Consider the following 27,774-nt stretch of genomic DNA (forward strand, 5'->3'; position numbering starts at 1 on the left):
CTTGCTAAATTTAACTGACTAGCGGTGACTGGCTCCCTTACTTTCCGCTCTATAGACCTGTACTTTTGACTTACAGCTTTTTGTCACTTAAAGCCACATTAAAAACAGAACACTGGAAACAAAATAGTTTCAAAGGAATTGTAGCCTAACCTTAATGAGGGCGTCTTTGGTGTTACTTCATCCCTCTTTTACTTTAATTTTTATTCTTTCATAACTTCTTCAGTGAGTTGAGTAATTTTCCAGAGTCTTCTTCCTTGAAATAGAAAGCCGGTATCCCTGAATTCAAATGGCTTGGAATCACTGGTACCAAGCCAGCTCTGTACAGTGAATGGATTAACTTATTGCTAAGAACAAGGTAAAAAATTTTGTAAGTCAAATGTCATTTTTCTTTTCTTCTTTTACAGACTTATAGAAACATGAAGATGTTGTTTTTCCTGTGTCTTTTAATTGTTGGGATTCATTCCAGTAGTTATTGCTATGAGCTTAATCACCAAGGTGTAAGAAATCAAAATCAAAGAGGCCAAGAAAACCAAAACATGCCACAGCAGACTATAGGGCACAGTGTGTGTCAGTTTGCATGTTGTTTCTACAAAGAGATTTCTTCTCGTGAAAACAGTGGGAATGTTTTTTTCTCTCCTTTGAGCATCTCTACTGCTTTTGCAATGCTGACTCTGGGTGCCAGATCAGACACTCTGACACAGATTCTTAGGGTCCTTAGCTTTAACCCACGTGAGATTTCTGAAAATGAAATACATGAAGGTTATCGTCAACTCATGCAAATAGTGAACAGAAAGAATGAGGGGCTACAGCTGAATATGGGAAATGTCCTGTTCGTGCTTGACCGACTGAAGCCACAAGATAAATTTTTAAGGAATCTCAGAAACTTCTATGAAGGAGAAGCTTATCCTATGAACTTCAAGAGGGCTGATCAAGCCCAGATAAAGATCAACAAATATGTAGCAGAAAGAACCAATGGGAAGATCAAGGACCTCATAAATAACCTTGATCCGCTTACTGAAATTCTCCTTATTAGCTATATTTATTTTAATGGTAAGATATACATACCATATTCTCCTACTTCATATATTATTTCCTCAGGTCAGTCTTGGACTTCATCACTTTTTTTTTGCAATATGATTTTGCAGATGGACTCATATCTTGTTTTCCTTTTGGTCCTCACTTTCCCTTAATTATAAACAAAGCTATTGGAAATCATGTTCTACTTGACACTGGCGACAATTCCTAGCAAAATTTATGGCAAATTTTCCTATATATTTTAATATATACATTTCTTGCTTGCTGAAGATTAATTGAAATATACTTTGAGGGAGGCATTGTTATTCAGTAAAACATCTAGTCCTATACAATTGAATGAGTTTTAAGCAGTTTCTTAAATGCCTTGTTAGCATTTGAAATCCACTTCAGCTGTTTTTTTGTTAGCAAGTTCAGAGATAAATTCAAAGAACACTGTTAAAGTAAAACTTAGCATCTTACTTAAAAGAAAATACATTTACTCATTAATTTTGCTGTTACTGATATGTTCACTTTTCCAAAGCTAAACATGTAACAGTAGCTTTAGTTTCACACATGTGTTCTTTTCTTTTTTACTAACTATGCCTTTACTGATAGCACGGCTGTAGTCCTGATGTGTCTAGAGGCATAGGTTTTCAATCTTTTTTTTTCATTTGCAGATTCTAATATTTTCCAGTGAAGAGATGGACCCATCAGTATCAAACACAAGTCTAATGACAATAAGCTTGTTTTTCTTAATTAACTTTTGCAGTCTGCTTAGATACAGTCTAAGACCTTCCCAGCTCTTTTCAGACTGCTGATCTAATGAGAAGAGCAAGGCTGTAAAGCTCAATCAGTGGTCCAAAACCAGACATTGCATCTTCTTTCAAACCTTCTCTCTCTCACTCATTTTATCTTATTCTGAAAACAAAGCAATCGTACTCAGAAAAATAATATTCTGTAATTTATCTGATAAAAGTATCATTAAGCTTTTTAATTGCAACAGAGGTGACGTATTAGAAATGGTCTTCTTCCAAAAGAAATGCTCTTCTTTTAAAAGTGTTAACCTGGATGTTTCCACTCTCCTCCTCAATATGAGGCTCCCCCCAAAAGTAATTCAAAACTATATTTTTGTTTTGTTTTGTTTTTCATCTGTGTCTCTGCTCCTTGTGTTAATCTCTGAAGATTTGGCCACAGCCAAATGGCACTGGAATGTTTGGAATACATATGATGTTTCTTAATTCTCTTGAACATATAATTGTTTGTCTCAATGTTTTCAAGGTAGACTTTTGTTTAGCATCAGGCACGTCTTTCAAGAAGACAAAAAAGCTGTTGATTCTTACTGAAAGGTGTTTGAAGAAGGAGCAATAAATTTAGTAGCACAATGGGGGCAAAAGCCTGAGAAGCTTTGTATTACAGATAACTTTTACATGTTCTAAAAATAAGTTTTGTTTAAAATTAGATATTCATTCTTGTTACTGAAATGATTTCCCAGCTCCTCCAAACATGGTGGAGATTTAGTTTTAGCTCTGCAATTTTAAAGAATAGCATTAATAGCAATAATAAGGATTTTAATCTTGAAATTGAGAGTAGGTTAACGCTAATTGACCTAGAGGCTGGGATTAATCCAGAGAGGATCTGTGAAGTTCAGGTACCTCTATAACCAGCCTGTACTTTTAAGTTCTTCTCTACTCTCTGTGCATTACAACCTTCCTTGCACTGTACTGGTGACTTATCTCCTCCTTTTTTGTGGTGTAGTGTAGAAGTCCTTCCCTAAAGATGAAAGTCTGGCAATATTTTCCTGTCTCTCAGCCAGCGGGCATGCTATTCCACTACAGTACACCAGTCCCTTATCATGCCCTAGCCAAGGTGGTCAACGCAAAGTATGACATTTCAAGATTCATTTTTCCACTTAAACACTGAGAAGCATTTGAGAAAGGTGCCATCCCTAGAAGGTAGTCTCCCAAGAGAGAGGTTTCTGTTGTTGGTGGTGGTGGTTTGTGGGGGTTTTTTTAACCCATCAGTCTGGTAGAATTAAGTTCTTCATTACTTTATTGACCATCAACTAAAGTGGCATATAAACCCCTTCTCTCTGCAAGTAACCTGAATTCCTTCATTTCTCTGGAGAACTCATCTCTCATGTCACCTTTCATGAGTCTATTTTGGTGTGGGAATAAGGAAAGGAGAGAATCTTTCTTCTTCTGACCTCTATTTAAAGGCTGCATTGTATGAGGGCTTTGTAGGCCCCCCCTTAAAACTGTTGTCATGGAGGAAAAGTGCACACTAGAACACTTGCTATCTCATCTAAGTGAAGGATATTGCAGCCTGCTGTAAGATCTGATGAATTTTTTACATCACAGTCTACCTATTTTGTGTTGCTATTGAATTATTCTGAGTATTTGGTAAGATCAAGTGCTCATTGCAAACTGGTTTGTCTTTGAAGCTGATTCAGCTGTACCAGTTTCTGTCATCTATGAATGTGTCTTATGGTGATATGTTCTACGGTTTCATGTCCTCAAAACATCCTGTAACTCTGTCTCTTATATTTCAAGCTGAATGGGAAAAACCTTTTGATCCCAAATACACTAAAAAGAACAAATTCTTTGTGAATGGGAACAAGGCTGTTGAAGTCCCGATGATGTTTGGAATGGGCCTGTTCAAGCATGGCTATGATGAACAGCTGTCTTCCACTGTGGTGCAAATGGATTACAAAGGAGGTGCTTCAGCATTTTTTATTCTGCCTGATCAAGGAAGAATGAGGAAGCTGGAGAAAAGACTGTCTTGTGAACATATGTCAAGGTGGAGGACAGTAGTCTCAAAAAGGTAAAATTTTGCAGTTCTTGGTTCAGGTGGTAGGCTAGGACACACATCAGTTTCAATCTGATGGACTATGACACAGAATCAAGGCACTATTTTTCATTCTGTTTTAATCTCCAAAAGAGTTCCTACTGACCAAAGTTGCAATCTGGCTTTCTGGTGTCCCTGTGTTTTCACATTCAGTACTGCATGAAGTGAAAGCCATCACAGCTTTAGGACTTCTGCCATTTCCACACTTTGTTTCACATCTTTAACTCTCCATAGCCCCCAGTTTTCTGTCTTAAGACCTCCTATCTTTTTGGGGGGAGGTCTTCTGCCTTCTCCTGTTTACAAGTAAATTCCTACTACTTTCCTTCAACCTTGTTTCTTGCTTCCTTTCTACCTATTATAGCTACCAATAATTGCACATTTAATGCTGAAATAACAATTTTCATTTGGCAATTGTGAGGACAAAGCTCAATGATAAGAGTGTAGAGCAGCTGGCACATTGCAAAGCAAAATTATTCAGGCTCTCTGAGGACTTAAGAAGGCAAAATTGGAATAAGCTACACTTGCTTCAAGGTAACTTTGAGATTAGAAGGCAGAAAGTTTATATGCTTTCTAAAAACAACTTTAGACTCCTGTTTAGTGTCATGTGTAGTAGTAGCCTTTGATGGCATCAAAACATGTGTATAAGCAGAGGCACAACTTGTTTACAGAATCAAGCCCTTGTTGATTCATGAAACCGATGTGTCACGTTAGAGACTTTTACACATACACATATGAAAATAGTATCTTAGGTGATCGATTCTCAAGATGAAAATTACATCCCATACAGAAAACCAAAACCAGTGTTATGCTCTTAACTCTGATCCATTGTTAAAACTTATCAAAAGAATATAATATTTTTTCTTTAAAAAAAAAAAGACAGAAAAAAGTATGTAATTCTCTGTGCATCTTCACAGTTTTGAAACTTCTGGGAATAGCTATGTGGTTTGTGACTAAAATCACTATAGAACAAATAAGATGGTGAATCAAGATACTTATGAATCATTTTTTTCATAGAAACACAATTGCCTTGAGAATCAACAAAAAAAGACTAAATGCAATTGGGGGGATTTATATTTCCTCTCTCCACCCTCTCCTGCCTCCCCAAACTGGAATATTCTACCTAAAACCCATGAATGGGAGATGTAAATCATATAATATAAAAAAGCAATGGGAGATGTAAATCATATAATATAAAAAACATCACTGTCAAAGACGAGCTTGTTTCATGCAACTCCCTGTTTTTCATCATGACAGTTGTCTCCTGCAAACTGATGACACAAACTCCTCCTTTTCCCTCTAGTTTTCAAAGCAACTGATTGACTTTGCTATTATTTGGAGTCTCTGGGAGGTCTTAATAAATGGGTTTGATGTAGGATATGGAATGATTTAAGGACTGTGGGCAAGCTATGTTTGTCCCTGTTTCTCTGGCTGCAAACTGACGTTGACACAACTTGCAGAAGCGTTGCGAGGAACATTTTTCACTACTGTTGGCTGCTGAACAGGGGATAGTGCCAAAGTATTGCCAATACAGGCAGCTGAGATTTATTTAATGGCTGAACTGTGGAGAAAACATCACTTTCTATTCTGGAAAGTGTATCGCAGTGCTTCCTGCCTGGTCGCATTGTTGCTGTGTGCCTATGGCTTTCCCTTTCCTCCATGTTGAAAGCAAGTGGGGGCTTGTGAATGAGTGTCTGTATGTAATAGCAAGACAGATGATTCAATGATAGTTGCATCCTCACTTAAGGCAGCAGCCAGAAATTAGGCAGAAGTTATCAATCCACTAGCACTCTCATTTTTGGGTACCAGCCAGACTTGGCATTAGATGCTGTGCTACGCTGGAGGTATGCGCCCTTTCCTTCCCACTTCTCCACTGGATGACTTGCTCTTTGGCCAGCTTCATTAAGTGCACCACACCTCCCTGACCTGTAACCCTGGACAGCTGTCCTGGTTTCTCACCAGAAAATGGTACCCACTGTCAGCATTACCACTAAGCTCTGTCTCATCGTGCTGCTCCTAGCTGTAAATGTTGGCTTTAACCTTTGAAAAGGAATTGTTAGATCCTTACTGAAAAAGCAAGGAAGAAAAGAGGCAGCAATATGGAGCTTTGATTAATTTATGGAAAGCAGCAAACCAGTCACTTTAAAAAAAAAAAAAAGGAAATAAAAAAACCTTAATAACTCAGACATTGGACTTGACATAGAAAAAGAATTATCTGTTGACTAACTATATTCTGTCAATGTGCTTTTGTTTTTTACTTTGTCATCCATACAATCACCACCACATATTGTCCTGCTCCTTTGGTATATCTTTTTGTTTTCTCTATCCTGATTGATCTGATAAACACACAAAGCCAACTTTTTCTCCCCCCCCCGCCCCAAAAGTAACCAGTGAACTTGGATGTGTTGGATTTTTTGTGCCCAGCTTGAGGCAGCTAAAAGAATCACTTTTTCACAGGGTGAAACCTCTTCAGTAATGGGGCATAATGAAGATACTTCCAGCAGAAAGCACAAAATATCACTAACTTCAGCAAATGTCAGATGAAGATCTTTAGGGAGGTGCTGAATGATCGCTGGGTCAATCTCACTGTTCATGTGTTGGCAGACTGCAGACTGGGAGCCAGCAACCTACAACCCTATTCTCTCAAGCAGCTTTCCAACTTTGTTATAAACCCTATTTTCTTCTCTCCAAATTAATGCCAACATACATCTCCCATGCAGGCTAGAGAGAGCCTGCAAGCAAAATGTCTTCGGGGAGAAAGCAAAATGAGTTTGTCTCTTGGGAGTCTGTGTTACACTGTGATATCTGATCAAAAGTTTCACCATACTCTTGCACTTGTTTTCTGGCAGCTCAGCAAATTTGTATCTTCCGAAATTCACTCTTTATGGGACATATAACCTAAAAAATATGTTATATAAAATGGGCATCATGGATGTATTCACTGATAAGGCTGACCTGTCTGGGATCACTGGGCAGCCCCAGCACAGAATTTCCCAGGTAAGTCACCCTGCTTTTTGTTTTATGGGCCCATGGTTACTGATCACTTTCTTTACAACTATTCATGATGCAAAACTCATGTAAAGAGGCTTTGCTTCACAAGAAAAGGCAGCTGTTGGCATACAGAGTATTTCACCCATGTTACTTGCATTCTCACTGCAATTCAGTTGGAGCAGGTTAGAAGTCTATAACTTATTAATCTAGGAGGTCTTTTTGACCTGCGTGTGGCAACCCTATAAAAAAGACATGGCCAAATCATCGTCTATCCACACCTTGGTGCCCTCCTGCAACATGTTGTTGTGGTCATTCCATTGCTGCTTCTGTTTGTGTCTACCGTCTTCAGCCTGTCTGTGGGCAAGTAGGGAGCTGTAGGATGCATCACTGCTTGTGTTTTATGGGGAGGGGAGAGGGAAAAACACTGCTTGCTTTTAAACTGTTGAGTGACAGGAAAATGCAGTTATGAAAAACATTTGGCTTCAAGTCTATGAGCAATGACTCTCATTAGTGCCAGGCCCAGGCAAAAGCTACAGATAAGATATATTTCAATAAACCTAGAGTTTAAAGATGACAATCAGTGCAAATTTCATTGTCTAATATGAACAAAACAACTTCCCTCATGACCTAAGGTGGAAGTTAGTGAACTAGGGTCTGTGAATGTCTTGATTTTGCAAGATAAAACTTACAGGTTTTTCTGCTCTAGCCCTCCGTTTCTGGTCGTCTCCTTTCGCTCCCATTTTTTTCCAAGCCATTAAGGAACATGGGAAACATGTTCCCATAGGAACATAGGATAGGATGTTATTCATTGTGCTAATTTGCATGTTAATTCTTCAACGATATGAACTTTTAATATACAGTTAAATATGATCTTGCTCTCTTAACATTTAGTCTATCTCCACAGATCTGCATGAATGGGAGCAGGGAATAAGAAAAGAAACAAAGCAAATGTTTTCACTAGCAGGGACATGCCCCTCCATCGGGGATGAACCTTTCCTCTCCGGGGCTAGAAAAGCTATGCTGCAAATAGCTTGCTGATTTTTTCCCCAACTTTTCTGTCTTTGTGCAGTGGGCTCAGACCCGTCCATCTGATGCTTGTTTCTTACCAATAACTTCTTCAGGCACTTTTAGACCAAGTTTTTATTTAGGTGACTAGTTTTATACCTACTTGACTGGTAACATGTCTGTTTCTTCACAGGCTATTCATAAGGCTGTGGTAAACGTGGATGAGACTGGCACCGAAGCAGCAGCTGCCACAGGCATGGAAATAGTGCCTATGTCCGTTCCAGTTACCATTACATTCAACAGGCCCTTCCTAATGGTCATAACTATGGAGAGCAATATACTCTTCATGGGAAAAATTGTGAACCCTCTGAAAAAAGATTAAGGTGATGTATATTTTAGGTGTGCGGTAATCACCACTGATTAATCAAGTGTTTGACCTGATGAGTATGGCATGGCTACAGAGGGGTCTCCACCTCTTAACTGATGTTATTCACTGTTTTTTGTAGATGAGACTTCATCAATTTAAGTTGTCATAGTTGCATGTTTGTTTGGGCCTTGTTTTTTTTTTTAATTTTTTTTTTAAAGAAGGTTGCATTCAGGCAGAACTGTCATCAGATCTGGGACAAAATAGGCCTGTGTGATACTGACAGCATAGATACATCTTCTAGCAGGGAAGATGAGGAGCATGTGTGTAAGAGAGGGTTGTGTAAGCCTACTTCTTACCTCAAGGCTACCTTCTCATCTTTTTTTTGCGTTGACTGACAAATGGGTGCAAGTTAAGGTACTTTACTACTTGTGCCCATTTTCCTACCAACATGAAGTTCATATCTAGCATAGATCTTAACATGCATAATGCTTACTACCTTGCATAGTACCATTGTTGTCCAGTGAGTCTACTACATCCTTGCCTTTCAGCTGTCGTCCCAACTAGGCTGCTGCAAAGGGGTCGCAAAGAAGGTGTGTTTTTCCCCTGCAGATATATACTGGCCTGCCCACTGTTTCTGTGGGAGTTTACAGTCCAGACTCATTCCAGAGCAAACATTAGAGGGTCTAAGAATCGGGTCTGAGAAAAGAAGAGGTAATCAGACCTCTGCAGTTCAGTGCCCTGGAGCTGACTTCTGTGAATCAGATATATAGCTCAGCGCAGCCAGAAGACTACTTCTAGCCTATGCCTGCATCTAAACCAGCTTCTAGAAGCTTCCAAGCAGCAGGAAACACAAGCCATCTCCCCCAAGTGCCAGTGCCTGTACCATTACCGTTTGGCCCTGGGAAATCACCCATAGTAGTAAGCGCCATTCCAGTATTGTTTGTAGGATCAAGCACCCTACCAGTAACACCTATTCCCCACCAGAGACACTTACCGTGTCACTTGGTGTAACCTCTTCTGTTCCCAGACTGTCCGGTAATACAACATTGGTACTCTTATTTCTCATCTGCTTCATGGTTAGTATAGCCACAATATTATAAAGATCTGTTTTCTGTATTAAGATACACAATACCAAAAGTCGCATTCATAATGCACATGCTTATTTATTTTTTTCTTTTTTACTTTCCTATCTATTTCTTCCATTTTTCACAACATCTATCATTATATTATTTCTTTGCTCATGTTCATGGTATATATCTGATCTCTGGTTGCAGGAGGGGTAAATTATTGACTAAAATGGGTTAGTCTGTTAATAGGTATTAAGCATTAACACCAGTCTTTGTACAGCCTTGAAATATGCAGACAAATGTACTACAGTAGAAGAACAACAATGAATAAACATGACATTAAAAACTTTCTAATTTCGCTATTTTATTTCTGTAATTCAGAGTTAACACTTAAGTATGGTTCAAGCAGGCTTTTTTGACAGGTGTTAACAAACAGTTATTAATAGATTAGATCAGCACCATAATGCCAGTAATGAGCTTCAGAAAGCCCTCTGCCTTTGACTTGAGCAGTAAATCTCTGTTCAGCACATAGTAGGTTATCTGTTAGGAGAACTTTTGGGGAAGGATGGGCATTTCTTTGATGCAGAGATGTTTATTTCAAGGGCTATAGTCAGTGTGTTCCTTCTACTCTACAAGTGTGTAGCTTTGTGTATCTCTCTCATCCCTCTTCTAAAAAGCTCCTTCTTGACGCCCTTTAATAATTAAGTTACTAGTCTTGGTGTGTGTTTTGAGCTGTGGTTCCTGTTATTCCATAAACAAAATACAGGCCATCTAGATCATACATTTTTAATAGATTATGACAGGAAAACAAGAAAAGTGCTTAGAAGCTACCAGCTTTTTACAGAGGAACCCACTTCCAAATTAAAATCATACTGAAGAAAAACTCATCTGTGTAGCATTCAAATCAGGCAATAAGGGAGAATAAATTTAGTATTTCCCAAACTGAAAACTAGATGTACTCAATTTGTTTTCATTTGTCTTTGGCTACATCACTGGATCCATAGCAAACCTTGACAGAGGGTACTTTTCTACAGGTTCTTGCAGATCTTTGTAATGTATATTGATCTAGAGGCACTGCAGTTGTTGCTAGGTCAGAAATAGTTTTCTGTCCTAACCAGATCTTGCAGCTTCCTTCCATGTAAAAATGTATAGCAATGTAAATCCAAAAAATGTGACTTAAAAAGGAAAAAAAAATTTGGTATACTTACACAGCAAAGTAAATTAGAATTATGAGGAAAAACTTCTGAAAATGAAAGTCATGACCAAATGAGGTAACACTCTCTGCCAGAAAGAATAACCCCACAACATTAAGTCTAAAACTGTGATAAGAAAGGACAAGGGCAAATTTGAGAAAAAAACTTTGCAGCAGTCATAGCATACAATAATATATTATTTTTCAAAGACATCAGAAAGCTGCCAGAGAGCCTGAGGGGCCAATAGATGTTCAAAGTGTAAAAGAAGCACTCGAGGAGGGTACTGGCAGAAAAAAAACCAGAAAATCATCCATTGCACGTGTATTTCCTTTGCAGTGGTTGAGCCTGAACATCTCTTTCAAGCTGAACTAACAATAGAAGATTTTTTAGAAAAAATATCAAAGAGCAAGTAACAACAAATTGCCGGGACTGTTTAGTATGCATTCAAGAGCTCTTAGCTCTCTCAAGAAGAAAACTGTTAAGCTTTCCACTGTGATGCATCACTTAGACTGGTCTCTGTACCAGAGTAATAAGAAGTGACAAATTGTGGTGGGTAGACCCTGATTGGACACCAGGTGCCCGTCAAAGCCACTCTGTCACTCCTCAGCTGGACGGGGGAGAGAAAGTATAACAGGAAGCTTGTGGGTGGAGATAAGGACAGGGAGAGATCAGTCAGCAATTACTGTCACGGGCAAAACAGACTCAACTTGGGGAAATTAATTTAATTTATTGCCAATCAAATCAGAGTAGGATAATGAGAAATAAACTCAAATCTTAAAAACACACACCTCATCCCACCCCCCTTCTTCCCAGGCTCAACTTTACTCCTGATTTTCTCTCCCTCCTCCCCCCCAGCAGCGCAGGGGGACGAGGAATGGGGATTGTGGTCAGAGCATCACATGTTGTCTCTGCTGCTCCTTCCTCCTCAGAGGGAGGAATCCTCACACTCTGCCCCTGCCCCACTGTAGCGTCCCTCCCACAGGAGACAGTTCTCCATGAACTACTCCAATCCTTCCCATGGGCTGCGGTTCTTCACAAACCACTCCAGCCTGCGTCCCTTCTGTGGGGTGCGGCCCTTCAGGGACAGGCTGCTCCAGCCTGGGTCCCCCACGGGGTCACAAGTCCTGCCAGCAACCCTGCTCCAGCCGGGGCTCCTCTCTCTCCCCACAGGGCCACAGGCCCTGCCAGGAGCCGGCTCCAGCGCAGGCTGCCCATGGGGTCACGGCCTCCTTCGGGCATTCCCCTGCTCCGGCGTGGGGCCCTCCCCGGGTACAGGTGGAGATCTGCTCCCCCGTGGAGCTCCATGGGCTGAAGGGGCACAGCCGGCCTCACCATGGGCTTCACCACAGGCTGCAGGGGAATCTCTGCTCCGGCACCTGAAGCCCCTCCTTCCACTTCTTCTTCACTGACCTTAAAGTGTCTGCAGAGCTGCTGCTCTCACATATGCTCACTCCTCTCTCCAGCTGCAATTGTTTAGGGCTTTATTTTCCCTTCTTAAATATGTTATCCCAGAGGTGCTACCATTGTCATTGATGGGTTCAGCCTTGGCCAATCGTGGGTCCATCTTGGAGCCGGCTGGCATTGGCTCTATCAGACACAGGGGAAGCTTCTAGCAGCTTCTCACAGAAGCCACCCCTGTAGCCCTCCTGCCACCAAAACCTTGCCATGTAAACCCAATACACAACTCTGACATGAGTTTTTAAAAAAAGATGCAAGTGAGCATGCAGTGAATTGCAGAACAGTTAGTCCAACTTTGGTATCTTGTAAACTATAGAATATATAGTTGTATTGGATAAGTATGACAAAATATTGACTAACTAACTTGACTTTCACAGACTCACAGAATCATTTAATCATTTAGGTTGGAAAAGACCTTTAAGATCATTGAGTCCAACTGTTAACCTAACACTGACAAGTCCAGCACTAACCCATGTCCCTAAGCACCAGACCCACACGTCTTTTGAATACCTCCACGGTTGGTGACTCAACCGCTTCCCTGAGCAGGTTGTTCCAATGCTTGACAACCCGTTCAGTGAAGAAATTTTTCCCAATATCCAATCTAAACCTCCACAGCACAACTTGGGGCCGTTTCCTATTGCTTGTTACTTGGGAGAAGAAACTGACACCCACCTTGCTACAACCTCCTTTCAGGTAGTTGTATAGAGCAATAAGATCTCCCCTGAGCCTCCTTTTTTCCAGGTTAAACCACCCCAGTTCCCTCAGCCATTCCTCATAAGACTTGTGCTCTAGACCCTTCACCAGCTTCATTGCCCTTCTCTGGACATGCTCCAGCACCTCAGCATCCTTATAGTGAGGGGCCCAAAACTGAACACAGGATTCAAGGTGCAGCCTCACCAGTGCCAAGTACAGGGGCACGATCACTTCCCTACTCCTGCTGGCCACGCTATTGCTGATACGGGCCAGGATGCTGTTGGCATCATCTGGGCACACTGCCGGCTCATATTCAGCTGGCTGTCAACCGTGACCCCTAGGTCCTTTCCAGCCACTCCTCCCCAAGCCTGTAGCGTTGCATGGGGTTGCCGTGACCCAAGTGCAGGACCCAGCACTAAGCCTTGTTGAACCTCATACAGCTGGCCTCAGCCCATCAATCCAGCCTGTCCAGATCCCTCTGCCGAGCCCTCCTACCCTCCAGCAGATCAACACTCCCGCCCAACTTGGTGTCATCTGCAAACTTACTGAGGGAGCACTCGATTCCCTCATCCAGATCATTGATAAAGATATTAAACAGAACTGACCCCAATCCTGAGCCCTGGAGAATATCACTTGTGACCGGTCACCAACTGCATTTAACTCCATTCACCATAACTCTTTGGGCCCGGCCATCCAGACAGATTTTACCCAGTGAAGAGTATGCCTGTCCAAGCCATGAGCAGCCAGTTTCTCCACGAGAATGCTGTGGGAAATGGTGTCAAAGGCTTTAGTAAAGTCTAGGTAGACAACAGCCTTTCCCTCATCCACTGTGGGGGAGATCAGGTTAGTCAAGCAGGACCTGCTTTTCCATAAACCCATGCTGACCAGGCCTGATCACCTGGTTGTCTTGTACATGCCGCGTGATGGCGCTCAAGGTGATCTGCTCTATAACCCTTAACCTTCTACGGCAGTGAGGTCAGACCAACAGGCCTGTAGTTCTGCAGATCCTCCTTCCAGCCCTTCTTGTAGATGGGCGTCACATTTGTTAACCTCCAGTCAACTGGGACCTCCCCAGTTAGCCAGGACTGCTGAAAAATGATGAGAAGTGGCTTGGTGAGCACTTCTGCCAGCCACCTCAGTACCCTTGGGTGGATCCCATCCAGCCCCATGGGCTTGTGCATGTCTAAGTGGTGTAGCAGGTCGCGAACTATTTCCCCTTGGATTATGGGGCTTCATTCTGCTCCCTGTCCCTGTCTTCCAGCTCAGGGGTCTGAGTACCCTGAGAACAACTGGTCTTACTGTTAAAGACTGAGGCAAAGAAGGACTTAGGTACCTCAGTCTTTTCCTCATCCTTTGTCACTATGTTTCCCGCTGCATCCAACAAAGGATGGAGATTCAATTTAGCCCTCCTTTTGTTGGCAATTATTTATAGAAACATTTTTTTATTGTCTTTTATGGCAGTAGCCAGAATCCTTTACCAAAGGACTCTTTGAAAGAGTTGAGATGTGTGTGGATTACAATGGTTTGATTGATATATGTCACATAGTTCAGAAAAAGAGATAAGATTCCTCAATGAAGGATTTCAGAAAAAACCTAAGCTAGTAAGCAGGGAAGACCCTTTATAAGCAATAAGTTCAGGCATATGTTATTCAGAGAAGTCAGAGATCATGTGGGACTTTAATGAATTGTGAGGTGACACATTTTGCTGGTGGTCCCACCTTGTTCATGGGAAGGATCTCATGGTATTCAGTGACTAGCTGATAAAGTGGCAGAGGAAAATCACTGCCAATAAATACAAAGCAAAGAATACGAGGAAAGAAGCCCTTGTTTCATATATGGCGTGGTGGTCTCTTAAGTTAGGCATTGCCACTCAGGATAGAGATTTTGCAGTGATGCTGGATGGGCCACTGAATATCTCCATGCTCAGTGCTGGTGAAAAAGGAAAGACAAAAAAGTGGGAAATACAAAGAGAGGAAGAGAGAGAAAGGAAACATCAGTGTACCCCCTGCGCCATGGTATGCCCACCCTGTGGGTTATGTGCAGCACTGGACACTGAACTAGATGAACCTTTAGTCTAAGCTAAGGGTGGATGTTTTATATGGCTATTAGGACAACGTTATCTGTACATATACTGTGTATCTATGGGCTTAGCTCAGACTCAAAGCTTAAGTGTTTATTTCCTTTTGCTGTGCCCGAGGGTGTCTAAGCCAACAGTATGGGGCTGGCAGTTAAGAGCATTTTTATTTCCTCAGTTAACAGCAACATTTCTATCAGCTCAGTGGTTCAGTAGGAAATAACTAAAAATCAAAGCTGACTTATATGACTCAGTAGTTTAGGAGGATTCATTATAAAAAAAGAAGTGTGTTTTTTTGGGTAGTTTACAAGGGTCTTTTAATCACTTCTTTGAATGATTGAAGTAGGTGAATTTGCATTTATATGCTTCTTTGCAGTTTTGGACTTTTTACAATCATTGATCATACTTTTTACAATGACAAGAATGTCTTGTTATTTACCAGTGTACCTTCACAAAGACTGTAACTAGATCTATCATATCTCTTATTAAATGTTTCTGAATTTTTTCTTTTATTTCTCCATCAGATATATATATGTATTTATGGGAAAATCTCATTACTACCCTGCTTTTCCCATCAGATTCATACCAAAATTTCCTATTTAAAATTTATTTTTTGATGTGAATTAGCTCTCAGTTTACCATTTCTAAACATTTTTTGCTCTACATCTATGACCTTGCAGTATATGATAAATCTGTTTTCAGTCCATGAAAAAAGATAAATAAGAATAAAACTTTGAGCGACAAAATAACTATTTCCTCATTGTTCAGGTCCCCTACCACTGATGCAAAAGTTTTTCCATCCTGATTTGAAGAAATAAGTGCTTGATTTAAACATTATTGTAAACATTTATTTTCTTTCCAATCAGTCTTCTTCTACAACAGCCTTTAGATAATGTCCATAATTCCATATTGGTATTGTCTTTACATCCAATAAATGGCATTTCTCTCCCAAGAGAAATTTCAAGATGTTGGATTTTCCAAAGTTGTGACAAAAGTTTAAAATCTCAACAATTTCCCTGAAAATTGTTTTGAAATTTTCTTCCTTTTTATTGGTAAATGGTGGAAAAGTTTATCACTTGCTAGCATCTTATAAAATAAAAGTTAGTGTGGAACATTTTCATAATTTCTGTTTGAAAATGTTGACAAAGGCAATGCATTCCTGAAAATGTTCTGATTTCTCTGACTCTTCTTTCCTGAATGAAAATTGCTTCCTCAGATGACTTCCAAGCTACAGGAAGAGTCTGGGTACTTGCACAATCTAGGAAAGTTTCTCAGATACAGAAAAATGTTGAAGTGAACATTTGTGAAGCAGTTTGTTAGTAATACAATGCTGAAGTTGTAGCACAATTATAAGCCTACTACCATCAAAGATGAAGTAGGAACCCCCAGCTCAAAGGATTTTTGGACTTCTTAGCTTTGGCTGTGCATTGAGTACCCATGGAGCAATAGTAGAAATAATCAGTTTTACAGTAAACTATGAAAGGAAAAGTGTGTAGAATGTGCTGGTGAAAAAATGCCTCTGTGAGAGACATTGAATCCTCTTAGGCTTAATCCTGGCTTGCAGGATTCTGTTTCTGGTGAGGAGATCCTAGTCACTGTTCTTCACAAATTACCTCAGGAGAGATCTCAATAGTTCAGAAATCTCCAAAGAGCAGGGGATGCTAAGTGTCATCTGTGCTGTAATATTTGGGTGTTGGATTTGGAGTTGTACTAATTATGAGTGTGGAGGCGAATTAGAAAAACAAACGTGTTTGTTAAAAGATTAATTCAATCATCATTAGTATGAGAGCTGGAGCATTCACAAAGGCTGGAGACCAGTTCAAACTGGTTTTCATAATCCCCACCCACCTAAGTTCTACCAAAGGCATTAATTTAAAAATGTTGCATCATCAAGGAAAAAAAAAGTACTCTCACTGGATGATCAATGAACCTGAGAGCAGGACATCATCACCTAGAAGTTCTTGTGACCTGATTAACCTTTTTGCTCTCTATGGCTGAGCCACATTTTTGCTGACCCCAGCCCTAGGAGTGACGAAATGCTCTTCTGCTCTATGGAAGAAGACACCTGGGTATTCTGTGAAAATCAATCTGGGCTTTCCCTGGTCCCCAAAGATTGACTTTTGATGAAGGATCTTGCTGGGATTCCTTTAGGAATGCCTTCCTCCATGGTTCTTTAACAGGCTCTATTGGCCAAGCTGATGGTGGGAGCAGGGGGTAGAGGCCTCGTGTGCCAAGGAGATGAGAGTGGTCTGCAAGTGACTGTGGGTGATGTGAAAAAAGGCAGGAAAATAATGTCAGAGCAGATATCAGTACGTAGGAGCCAACATTAGACAGGGTACTGACTAGTTTGGGGTAGAGAAATTTTGATCTGTACTATAGTCACATTTCCAACAGTTTTCTGTTAAAACTAACAAATTTGAGTGAAATGGCTGATTACATGGAAAAATGGCCTTTTTTACTGTGTATTGATCTAGAGTAGGATTTTTAAAAGCTATATGGTGTTGGCCTAAACCTCCCGACATAGTTAAAAGCAGTGGCCAGAACAAAGATTAATCTACGCTATATCCATTCAAAATCAAATTGAAACATGCCTCCCTTCCGCATTTGTTCTGTGGTGGACTCCTCATTTTCGACAGAGCTGTCCTGCATGAGACACTGACAAGGAGTAATTTGCTTCCGTGGCTTGCAAGACCACTTGCTAGGTCCGTCCTTTGAGCATTAGCCAAAATCCATATTGTGTGCTTGGGGAGCTGAGCTTCTGAGTCATTACTGTTTACTTCAATCTACTTTGATCAGCCTTACTTGATCAGCTGTGTGATTAAAGGTAGGCGCTCTATTCGGTATCGCTCAGGAGTACAGAGGAGGTAAAGGAAGCAATTCAGATGAGATGGTCCCAGATAGCAGGGTCAGTGGACCAAATGGGAAGGTGAAGAAGAACTTTTTAATGAAGGCTTTCAAAATAATGTTAGTTGCTTAAGTCTTGAATTACTCATTGGGATGGTTCTTGTTAACTATATTTTCATGTTGTATAGACACACATTTATTACAATTTTAAGTACTATATTGCTGTTGGAAACCCATAATTAATTGATTAATTTCTTTCTTTCTTTAACGCAAGAACATTATTAAGAAAGAAGGATGGGCCAGTACTTACACAGCATTGGGCTGGGACTTGGGAGTTTCTGCTTCCCTTCCCAGCTCAGTCACAGGTTCATTTTGTATAAACTTGGCTTCCTGTCTGCTTATAGGTATTCACTGAGGATGTTCATCCTTCCATTCTTTGTTAAACAGTCAGAGATGGATTCAGGTGCCTTACCATAGGTAAATAGTACGATTTTAAAAGCACAACACTGGGCTGGCAGTAGATGAAGAGGTTCAGGTGAAATGATCCCTGCTACCACGGTGCTTGGGTCAAACTAGAAGATGAAAAAAGACTTTGTAGTGAGCACAATAATCTTATCTTTCTCTATTTTTCTGTATAAGATTCTTGTGTTGTAGGTACTGGCAACAGATATTTGCATTTTCTAGTCATGAAAGAAAAAATTCTGGTAAAAGAGTTGGCTTGGCCAGTGTCATGTGGTGCATGCAGATTAGTAATATTTGCAATTTATGTGTGCTTAATCACGTCTCTTCATGCTGTAAGGTACCTAGGTAGCTAGCACCTCCTGGATGCAAGTACTAAACATATCAAGAAAGAAGACACTTTCTGTAAAGTCCAGAGAACTTTTTATGGAAGCTTGCAACTAAGAAACATTTCCAATTTCACTTTGAAGCTCTATAAAGCCGCATCTTGCAGATCACAGGTTTTCGAGCTGTGTATCACTGTTACCAAGGGAGGTGCCATAGTATCAAACTGATAAAAAATAATCCTGTCTTCATTAAAGGAAACCTTGAAATGATGCTCAAGGCCATTGAAAGTAACTTTTTTTTTCACGTCATCTTATTTCAGTGAGGATGTTAGATGTCTTATTTTTATCTTACAGATGAGAAAACTGAAGCCCATCAGATGGTGTTAGTGATGTTCCCAAGGTCAAAGGTGAGCTGCTCAACAGATACAGCAATCTGTCCTGAGTTTTCAACCCAGTGGTTCTCTCATCAGGCAGTCCCTCCCATCCTGAAGTCATTCCATTATCCTGAACAGTATTTGGGCCATGAAAAATATTCTTGGAGGTCTTTATGGTCAATAAGATTGCAACATGGTTATCTTGCAAGTATTTTGGGGGTTAGAAGGAAAAGGAAATGGAATGCATGCTATCCTTTCACAAGATGTCAGCTGGAAATCATTCAGATATGAAAATCTCAGAAACTTTGTTACTAATAATAGTATTACAGAAACAATCAAGTCTGAAAAGAAACTCCATGGTGAAGATGTTACATGCAGAAATAATTAAAAAAACCCTTCTTCTGAAAGATTCTGGTGTCTGAATAAAGGTTTCTAATGTTAGAGCAACCTGCCTACTCTACTGACCCTTTTTCAGGAGGGCTCAAGTCTGCCAGAGGTCATATCTGCCAATCTGCACACCTCTGAAGTGGCAGTAGGAGGTTTAGCTGTTATTGGTGCACCATACATGTAACACACCTGTTAAATTTTAGTAGGTAATTTGTAACTGGCATTAGTTTTCCAATCGAACAATGGTGATGAGTGTTAACTATTGGTCATTGTCATTGGTATAGCTTTTTTTTTTTTTTTTTTTTTTATTCTAGTCCCTGGTCTCTACTTCATTCATTCATTCATTCATATGATTAGTGATGCTTGTGGTCTGTGTACTTACAAATCTTTATGTTACTTATGATATAATAGATCTACTGTGATAAAGACTTTTTCATATTTGAAGTAACCTGTGTGTCTGTGAGCCGTAATCCCAGAACAGCTATTATTGTTGCTAAATTGGCATGAAAACTATGATTTCTTGATCTAAGGTGTAGAAGCATAACAAAAACCCTGGACAAATTTAATGGTTCTGTTGTCACTGAATATATCAGCCACTGGTTAATTAAGATCTCTGTAAACCCATCTCAGGATGATTTCTTCAAAACAAAACAAACTGGCAAGAAGCTATTTGCAAGATGTTGGTAAATGCATGAAATATTATATTGGGCTTTTTCTTCTAAAGAAGTCAAATGTGAGTTGGAGTGTGGTATAGATACGGACCTGCAGGAAGTAGACAGCAATAAGATAGACTCAGGTAACGTAGACTTTGTCATGGTTTTAATTATCAGAAGGAATAAACCATATCTGTTTTGTTATTTCAGTATTCTGGACTTTTACTCCTATTAAAAATAAGCAGTAAAGAAGCAAGATCTAGTTCAATAGATGAATGATCAGTATGAATCTGGTTAACGTGGTTTCATGACATAGTTTTAGAGCTGAAATTGTAGTCAATAGAGAGGTGAGAATGTAAATGGCTCATGGCGGTGAGTGGTACACCTGGCATGCGTGCATCTGTTCATGATTTTAGTTTAAAGCTGGTTTAGCACCTTATTGCTGCTGCTATAATGAAATGCTAGGGAAATGCCTTGTTAAAGTGTAGCTTAACGTTATTAAAAACAAAACAGTAATTACAAGGCCTCACAAATTAAAAAGATAACAAGAGGCTTATAACCATTTTGTAACACAGTTTGTCCTTGACCACCATGACCTGTCATTCACCTAGGCTTTGATGTGCAAAATAATCTCTATGTTTGTGACCTTTTACAGCCAGAATTAGAAGGAACAAGTAAAAAGTAAAGGAGAAAAAGAAACAAAGACAAACACAAAGAAGAGTGTCAAGACAAGACTTACCGATGTTCTGTCTCTGTGTTTATGTTTGTGACAACAAAATTGCACATGTGAGTAAACAATTACAAAGGAAAAAGAGTTGTCACAAATGGGGAAATGTATTTCATGTCATTGCTCAATCATAGGCTTTGTTGTTAACTAGAAAAGTTCAGTCAGCTTGATCCACTAGCATTTCATTCATATTGGAAAAAGTTAATAAAAACAAGCAGTATTTTTTTTTCATTCCAACAACTTAAATTTGTGCAAGAGGAACAAGAAGAAGGAGAAGTGGGTGCGTACATGGAGCGTGTGCATGTGTGGGAGTAGAGGAAACAGCTTGCTACTTGTATTCCCACCACCTGCCCAAGGCAGTAACTCAGATGCACACGAAACAGATGCATGCAGGGACCACGTCAGTAAGAGTAGGAAGCCGATCAGGGAAACGTGTCTATCACATATCCCCTCCATGGCATGCAATTACAGTCAGATCGAGAAGCTACAGGCAATTAGTTCAGAGTCGATATTCAGGCTGAGGATCAGGAGGAAGATTTGGCTCTGGTCAGACTTTGGAAGGGCGCCGAGCAGCTGTGATGTGTGGCTGTCAGCTTCATGTGTGCAGCACGGCACAGAAAGTTTGACTTGTGGCACCAAGAGTTAGCGTCTCTTTCCAGTGGTTCCAGGCACAACCTTCTGGCTTGCAGTAGGGTCCTAATTACACAGTGTTTGCTCTAAGAACCTCCACATGGTCAGAGGCAATGGACAGAAAGCCACAGCTACTATTCAAACAGCTGAAGATTGCCAGTTCCATTGGATGAGTTGCAGAGAAGATCCTCAGAAACCCTGTTTCATCAATATTTGCTCCATTTCCTCCTTTTTTTTTTGGTTGGCTCTAATTTTTATCAGGTCTGTTTAATATTTAACAGTGGAAATTAAGCAGAAGATGATGTAGCAGTATAAGTAACAGTGTGGAGAACAGCATGGTCAGCTGAATGCAGCAGGGCTTCTGATTTTGTAAGTACTGCACATGCATTTTTCTTAAAGACTTGCAAATGGTGCTTTCTGTGGTTGGTGGAATTTTCATGTTAGGTTAATTTCACTTGTCTGCTTGTGACTTGGTTGTGTGTGGATGTTGCCATGAAATATTAGTTAAGCAAACATGCAAGGGACCAGTGGGACCTGCTATTCTGGGGGAATATGCTTAGCCTGAAATTAGAATAAAGTAACCTTTGAAGTCATGGGGGCTTATTAAGTAGTTGTTAAAGAAGAATACTGATGAAATCAACTTTTATGTTGGAAATAGCCTACACAGTGACTCGATATTAGCATAAACCCACTAGTGACTGAACAACCAGGTCCAATTTATAAACTCTTCTGATGACTTAATGCCTAAAACCACCATCGAATTGCTAAGGTCAGACTCTCTAATTAGGACTGGGGTGAGTGTACGAGGTGGGTGGAAGGCCACAATTTAAATTTAATTACCCCTTTTATTTCCGTAGACAAACTAATCTGTGGTTTGGCAAAGAATTATTTTTTGAATTTCCAATTTGCATGTAAAAATACAGCCCAGGTTTAATAAAACCTTTCCAGATTCTTCAGCTTTGAAATGGTATCAAAAAATAGTTGTGGCTAAAATTCTGTAATTTTAAAATGTTGAAATTAAAGTGATTAACATCTCTGAAAGAAAAGTACGTGGGGAACACTTGATGACAACATTTATTCAGTGTTTTCCAGCTTCTGGTAGAAGTCCTTCTTTAATATTTCTGTAGATAGTTGTGATACTAAGAGAATTTTTTAAACTGATCTGTTATAGTACAAGTTAAAAACAGAGCCATGCCTAATATAAGCTTGCTGCAGAAAAAACGTACTCTTTTCTTCAGAAATTCTTTGAAATTTAGGCCAAGCTCTATTTGGACATGGAAAGTGGTCATGGACAGACAAAAAATATCCTCTTTTTCACTTAAGTGTGCAATATCTCAAATAACTAGAGAAAAACAGTCTATGAAATGTTAAACAGCAAGTACTTTTGAAACACCCTCTGTACTACATGACTGCTTCATTCGTCTGCAGTACATAAGGAGGGTTTTTTTGGCTGGGAGGAAGAGGGAGAGTTGTGTTTAAAAGGAATGCAAATAGTTGAATCATACTACCATCTAGGGCTATAGTCCATCTTTTGATTTAAAGAAATTAAAATTTAGCATTACCACATTTTACTGCAGGTCACCGCAGTGATCACTCTTTGCTCTCAGACATACTTAGCATACTCAGATCCTAGAAAATATGAGGACACACGGCCAGTGTATATGTTTTCTATAAAAACAAGAAAGGCCACCATACGAATGAAAAAAATAAAGCAACTGGTTAATCACCAAGAATCCTGGAACTTGTTTAGATAGCAGATAGTGTCATCTTTCATATCTGGGAATGAACATGGGACCAGGAGAACTTCACCTTGGCAGGACATGGGAAAATGCATTCCTGGAAGAGAAGGATACAAACAGGCTGTGACAGACTGGCTGGAAACCAGAAGAACAGGAGCCATAACAGTAGAAAAGTTCTAGGAATGTTTTCACGTAGAAGCTGTGAGGGCAAAAAGCTTAATTTTCATAGATAGCTTGTTACATTTCTGAAGAGGGTTTATATGAGATGCCTCTCCACAATAGCAGGGAACTGAATTCAGTAAACTAGAGACTTTTTCCAGCTCCGGTGGAGAGCAGGAGGCTCATGTGAGCATTAGAACAAACACAATGATGAAATTTGTCATCTCCAACGGGATTAATCTGAGTGTCCTTTGATTTCCAAATGGGATCTGTGCTCCTCTTCTCCTCTTGGACCCAGGTGCTTCCTGTGTCTCTAGAGGGAGTCACTCATCCCACGCAGGTTAACCCATGGTGAGGGGCAAACCACCATTTAATGTTACAAACACTTGTTGCAGTTCCCCCCTCGCTTTGTTCCAAACATGCACCTCATTATCTGGTGCGAACCTGCTGCTTCCTACGTGTCTTTATGCCCACTTCTGAGTGCCCTGCTGCCAGGGCACAGGATGCTCCAGGCTTTTGCCGTGGCCAATGACTGGCCATGTGAGTAAGTAACCATGAAGTAAACAGGGGTGTGAATTTAAGAAGCACCGGAGAGTCCATGATAGCCATCGGTCTGTGTGTTGCTGTCCTGATGAAAGTGGGGGAATTTATCTCACTTCCAGTGAGAAGTGAGCTGCCTCACATTTCCTCACATTTGCCAAACTGCATTTGGACGGGTACAGTGGAGTAATTGAGGTCTTTGAAGCCCACACCCGCCTGACCTCTTGGTAACTTGTCTGCTTAGATGTACCCTATAGGAGACGATTATCCAGGGAAGATAATATTGTCAATAGAGATTATTATGGACTTTGGCTCTGTTCTTTCATTGCCAATGGAGAATTGCATTTTCAAGGCAGTTACAATGGAATATTATGGTTTTATTATGCCTGACAATTTATAATTTGGTTGAATTTATTAATGACATTTGACATTGTGTCCATGGACACTTTAAATATGCTATGTATATTAGATCTTTGCGGTTGCACTATGTAATATTTATGGTAACAAACTATTCATTATTTCTTACTACCAAGCTCATTGTTACCATCTGCTCATCTAATGACTGTTTATTTTGTGACAGAATAATTTGAAAAGAAGATGAAGTATCTCCTGTGCCTGTTTCTACTCCTTGCTGTTCTTTGTGTCGTAGCCCATTGCCAGCATGAAGACATTTGTCATGAAGTCAATAATACTAATCTGCATGATGGAAAAGAAAATCTATTAACACATAACTGTGACAAGCAAGGCTCTAACTATGCAGATTTTGTATTTAGATTTTACAAGCAGGCTGTATTAAAAGAAGCTGATAAAAATGTTTTCTTTTCTCCCATGAGCATCTCCACTGCCTTTGCCATGCTGGCTGTTGGTGCTAAGTCAACCACCCTGTCTCAGATTTTTGAAGGACTGGGCTTTGATGGTCTGACTGAGACTCACATACATGATATACATGAAAGTTTTCACAAAGTTTTATCAGTACTGAACTGTACTGATGTTAACATCACATTAAATATAGGGAATGCCCTTTTTACAGCTATTGGTTATGAACCACAGGAGACATTTTTACAAAATACCAAACTATTTTATGATGCAGATTTTTTTTCTAGCAATTTCCATAAACCACAAGCAGCTAAGCAGCAAATCAATAAATACGTAGAGGAGAAAACCAAGGGGAAAATTCCTGAATTAATTGGTCATCTCGATCCAAGTACTGTATTGGTTCTTATTAACTACGTTTATTTTAAAGGTAAGATATTTAACATTATATTCTAATAGATGATTTTGATGCAAAACAAAAATTGTAGGGAAGTCTTGATGATTTATTGGCAGAGTGACTATTATAAACTGCACAGAACCTTCAAAGTAAAGATTAGAGCTGGCCAGAGCACGGTATCTGATTGTTGAGAAATACTGACTGCTTGATTTTAAAAGCTATGGGCAGAGAAATCCCACTCCAGTGGACTACCTCATAGACAGGGACCTGCTGCATGCAGTCTTGCTGGTCTGAGGGCATAATGACTAAAGTTGTTTCCAAGATCTCTATGCTGACTGTATGTGCCACTCAAACTCAGTGGACTGACATCCTTGCACTTCCAGTGTCCCTAGTGTTTTTGTAGAACTATGAGGTATACTCCATGGAAACTTGGAACATCACAGTTTGAGAGCCTATACTTCTGGAGCCCTATTTGAATGTTAGGGTCCCTTATTCTGTTGAATTCCTCACCAGGCTGAGTGCAGTCAGCTTGCCTTGGGTATGGTCTAACAGGAAAAGCATAACAAAATCCTGTGGCTGAATATTTAACTAGTTGAATTTAATGACATAAAAAGGCACAAGTGATGGGAACATATGACTACAATAGAAGCAGGACTCTCTCAATTGGTCCTCATCAACCTTTGGTTGTTTTTCAGTAAGACAGGACTTACACTAACTATGATGAACTTACTGCACAGCTAAAATGCTTTATTGCATGTTATGCAAGAGGTTGAAGTGATTTAGTGATCTTCTCCCATAAACAACCCTCCAGTGTCCTAACATTTAAGTTGGTCTGATTTATATCAGTCATTTTTTATGATCTTCATATGTTTGAGGGCAACATCTTCTCTTTTCCCCCATTAGCTGCCTGGAAAAAGTCATTTGATCCTTTGCGTACATATGAGGATGACTTCTTTGTGAACACAAATGCATCTGTTAGAGTCAACATGATGCAATGTGACAGTAACTACAACAGTTACTACGACCAGGATCTCTCTTGCGAGGTGGTAGAGCTGCCTTACCAGGGCACTGCACGAGCATTGCTCATTCTGCCTGATGATGGAAAGATGAAGCAAGTGGAAGATGCTCTCTCCAAGGAAACTGTTTGTAAATGGGATAACAAACTTGCAACCAGGTAACTCCAGGTAGATGGATTACTATATTTGAGGATTCATCATTATTTTTAAAAGAAAGCATTAATTTCATCTCACCACCTCCTGGATATAATGTCCTGATTTCATAAAGTGGGGTTTTAAGCAATTCCCAAGACGAGCTGGAGCAGAGCATAATCAATAAACAACTGCAGGCTCTCTGACCTGACAGAAAGGGATGTAGCATTGTAACAACTGTCTCAAGACTTGCTTGGCTACCTTTTGGTTACCGTATCTCTTCTTTCATAGTGTTACCATAATTCATTTCCTTCACTGTGTCTTAGATTTTATCCTCCTTTCCCCTTCTTTTAGCCTTTCCAGTTGGTCTGCTCACTCTCTGTAGCCCTCTAGCCACAAAACTCTGCTAGCTATGTATGTGGCACTGGGATGAAAGAGTGTCAATGAAGAAATTAGTTTCTTTTTCCAAAATCAAAGTGAGAATGTAGGTACAAAAAGATGGCTCATCTCTCTGGATGCCAAAATTTCTCAAGGAAAACAAATACTACCATCAAGCAAATTAGCAATCAAAAGAATGCTTTCAGGTGTCACTGAATTGCATATTATCCAGTCCGCTGGCTGAAACAAGACTGTGAGGCTTCACTGCTGTTTCGTTTCCTTTGTTCAACAGGAGATTAGATCTGCAGTTACCAAAGCTTTCTATTAGTGGGTCTTACGATGTTAAAAACCTGTTCAAGAAAATGGGCATTACTGAAGTATTCTCTAGTAATGCTGATCTGTCTGGAATTAGTAGCAGCCGTAATCTTCAGGTTTCACAAGTAAGTGAACAGACAGAGCTGGTGATGGGGTGGTGGTTGCTCTGATGGGTTATATTTGGGGTTTTTAAAGACTTGCTTTCCCTCCTTATAACTGAAGTTACATATAAAACTCGCAATGACATGTAGGGTCTCAGTAATTGTGCTTTTCTACAGAGAGGGTCTGCTGTCCCACCTTTGTATTATTTTAAAATCGTTATTAAAAGGCTGGATATTAAGTACATGGAAAAGTTGGACAGGATTTTAAATGATGTGTTGGCACTGTAACATGATTTATTACATGCAGTTGTGTCACGTAAATGATAAATGAGGAGTACATTAAGATATTTGTGTTGATTAGTACCTAATTTTTTAGTATTCTCAAAGTTTCCAGGAAATTTCAAGTTTGCAGTAGCGGAATTTCACCATGTCAGTTTAAGATATGATTTAATGTGGCAAAGATGCCAAATACTGCATTAACATTTAAATAGCAGTCTTCCATTAACCTTGGAATAACAGAGAAAGGGCTGCTAGTGGAAGTCCAAAACATCTAAGAAAATAAAACAGCTACTGCATGGACTGTTATTATCCCCCTCTACTCAGCACTGGTGAGGCTGCATCTACAGTGTGTCCATTTTTATTTTTGGTCCTCCCAGTTCAGTCCTGGCATGGAAAACACTCCTGTTGCATGGAAAACACTCCTGTTGCATGGAAAACACTCCTGTTGCAGTCTGTTGGAGATTTACCACACAAGAAAGTTTGGTCCACTGGGTTTTATCACTCCTTTCTTCTAAATATTCCTTAAGAAGAGCATGTATCTTCACCTCCTGTTTGCTGTCCCATATATAAACCACAGCATTTGCTCCTTTTCCCTGCAGGCAATTCACAAGGCCCTGCTGGAAGTTGATGAGGCTGGAACTGAGGCTGCAGGAGCCACAGTCATAATCCTTACCAGAATTCTCCATCCTTCCGTTACCATCAAATTCAACAGGCCCTTCATTATATTGATTTCTGACAAAGAAACTGGCACCACGCTTTTCATGGGGAAAATTGTTGATCCTACTAAGAAGTAATTGCTGAG

General features: G+C 40.0%; 1 protein-coding gene across 1 annotated transcript; it reads left to right on the forward strand.

The window, feature by feature from the left end:
• Window positions 1-416: 416 nt before the first annotated feature.
• Window positions 417-27,766, forward strand: LOC309405997 (uncharacterized protein; the record flags this gene model as incomplete). Its single annotated transcript, XM_082000978.1, has 8 exons — window positions 417-1,050; window positions 3,564-3,834; window positions 6,705-6,852; window positions 8,045-8,230; window positions 24,139-24,784; window positions 25,655-25,925; window positions 26,570-26,717; window positions 27,572-27,766. 8 exons carry the CDS (start codon window positions 417-419, stop codon window positions 27,764-27,766), a joined length of 2,499 nt encoding a protein of 832 aa, XP_081857104.1.
• Between the last annotated feature and the right edge of the window lie 8 nt (window positions 27,767-27,774).

Source organism: Phaethon aethereus (assembly GCF_964289735.1).
Source record: "Phaethon aethereus genome assembly, chromosome: 5".
Classification (NCBI taxonomy): Eukaryota; Metazoa; Chordata; class Aves; order Phaethontiformes; family Phaethontidae; genus Phaethon; species Phaethon aethereus.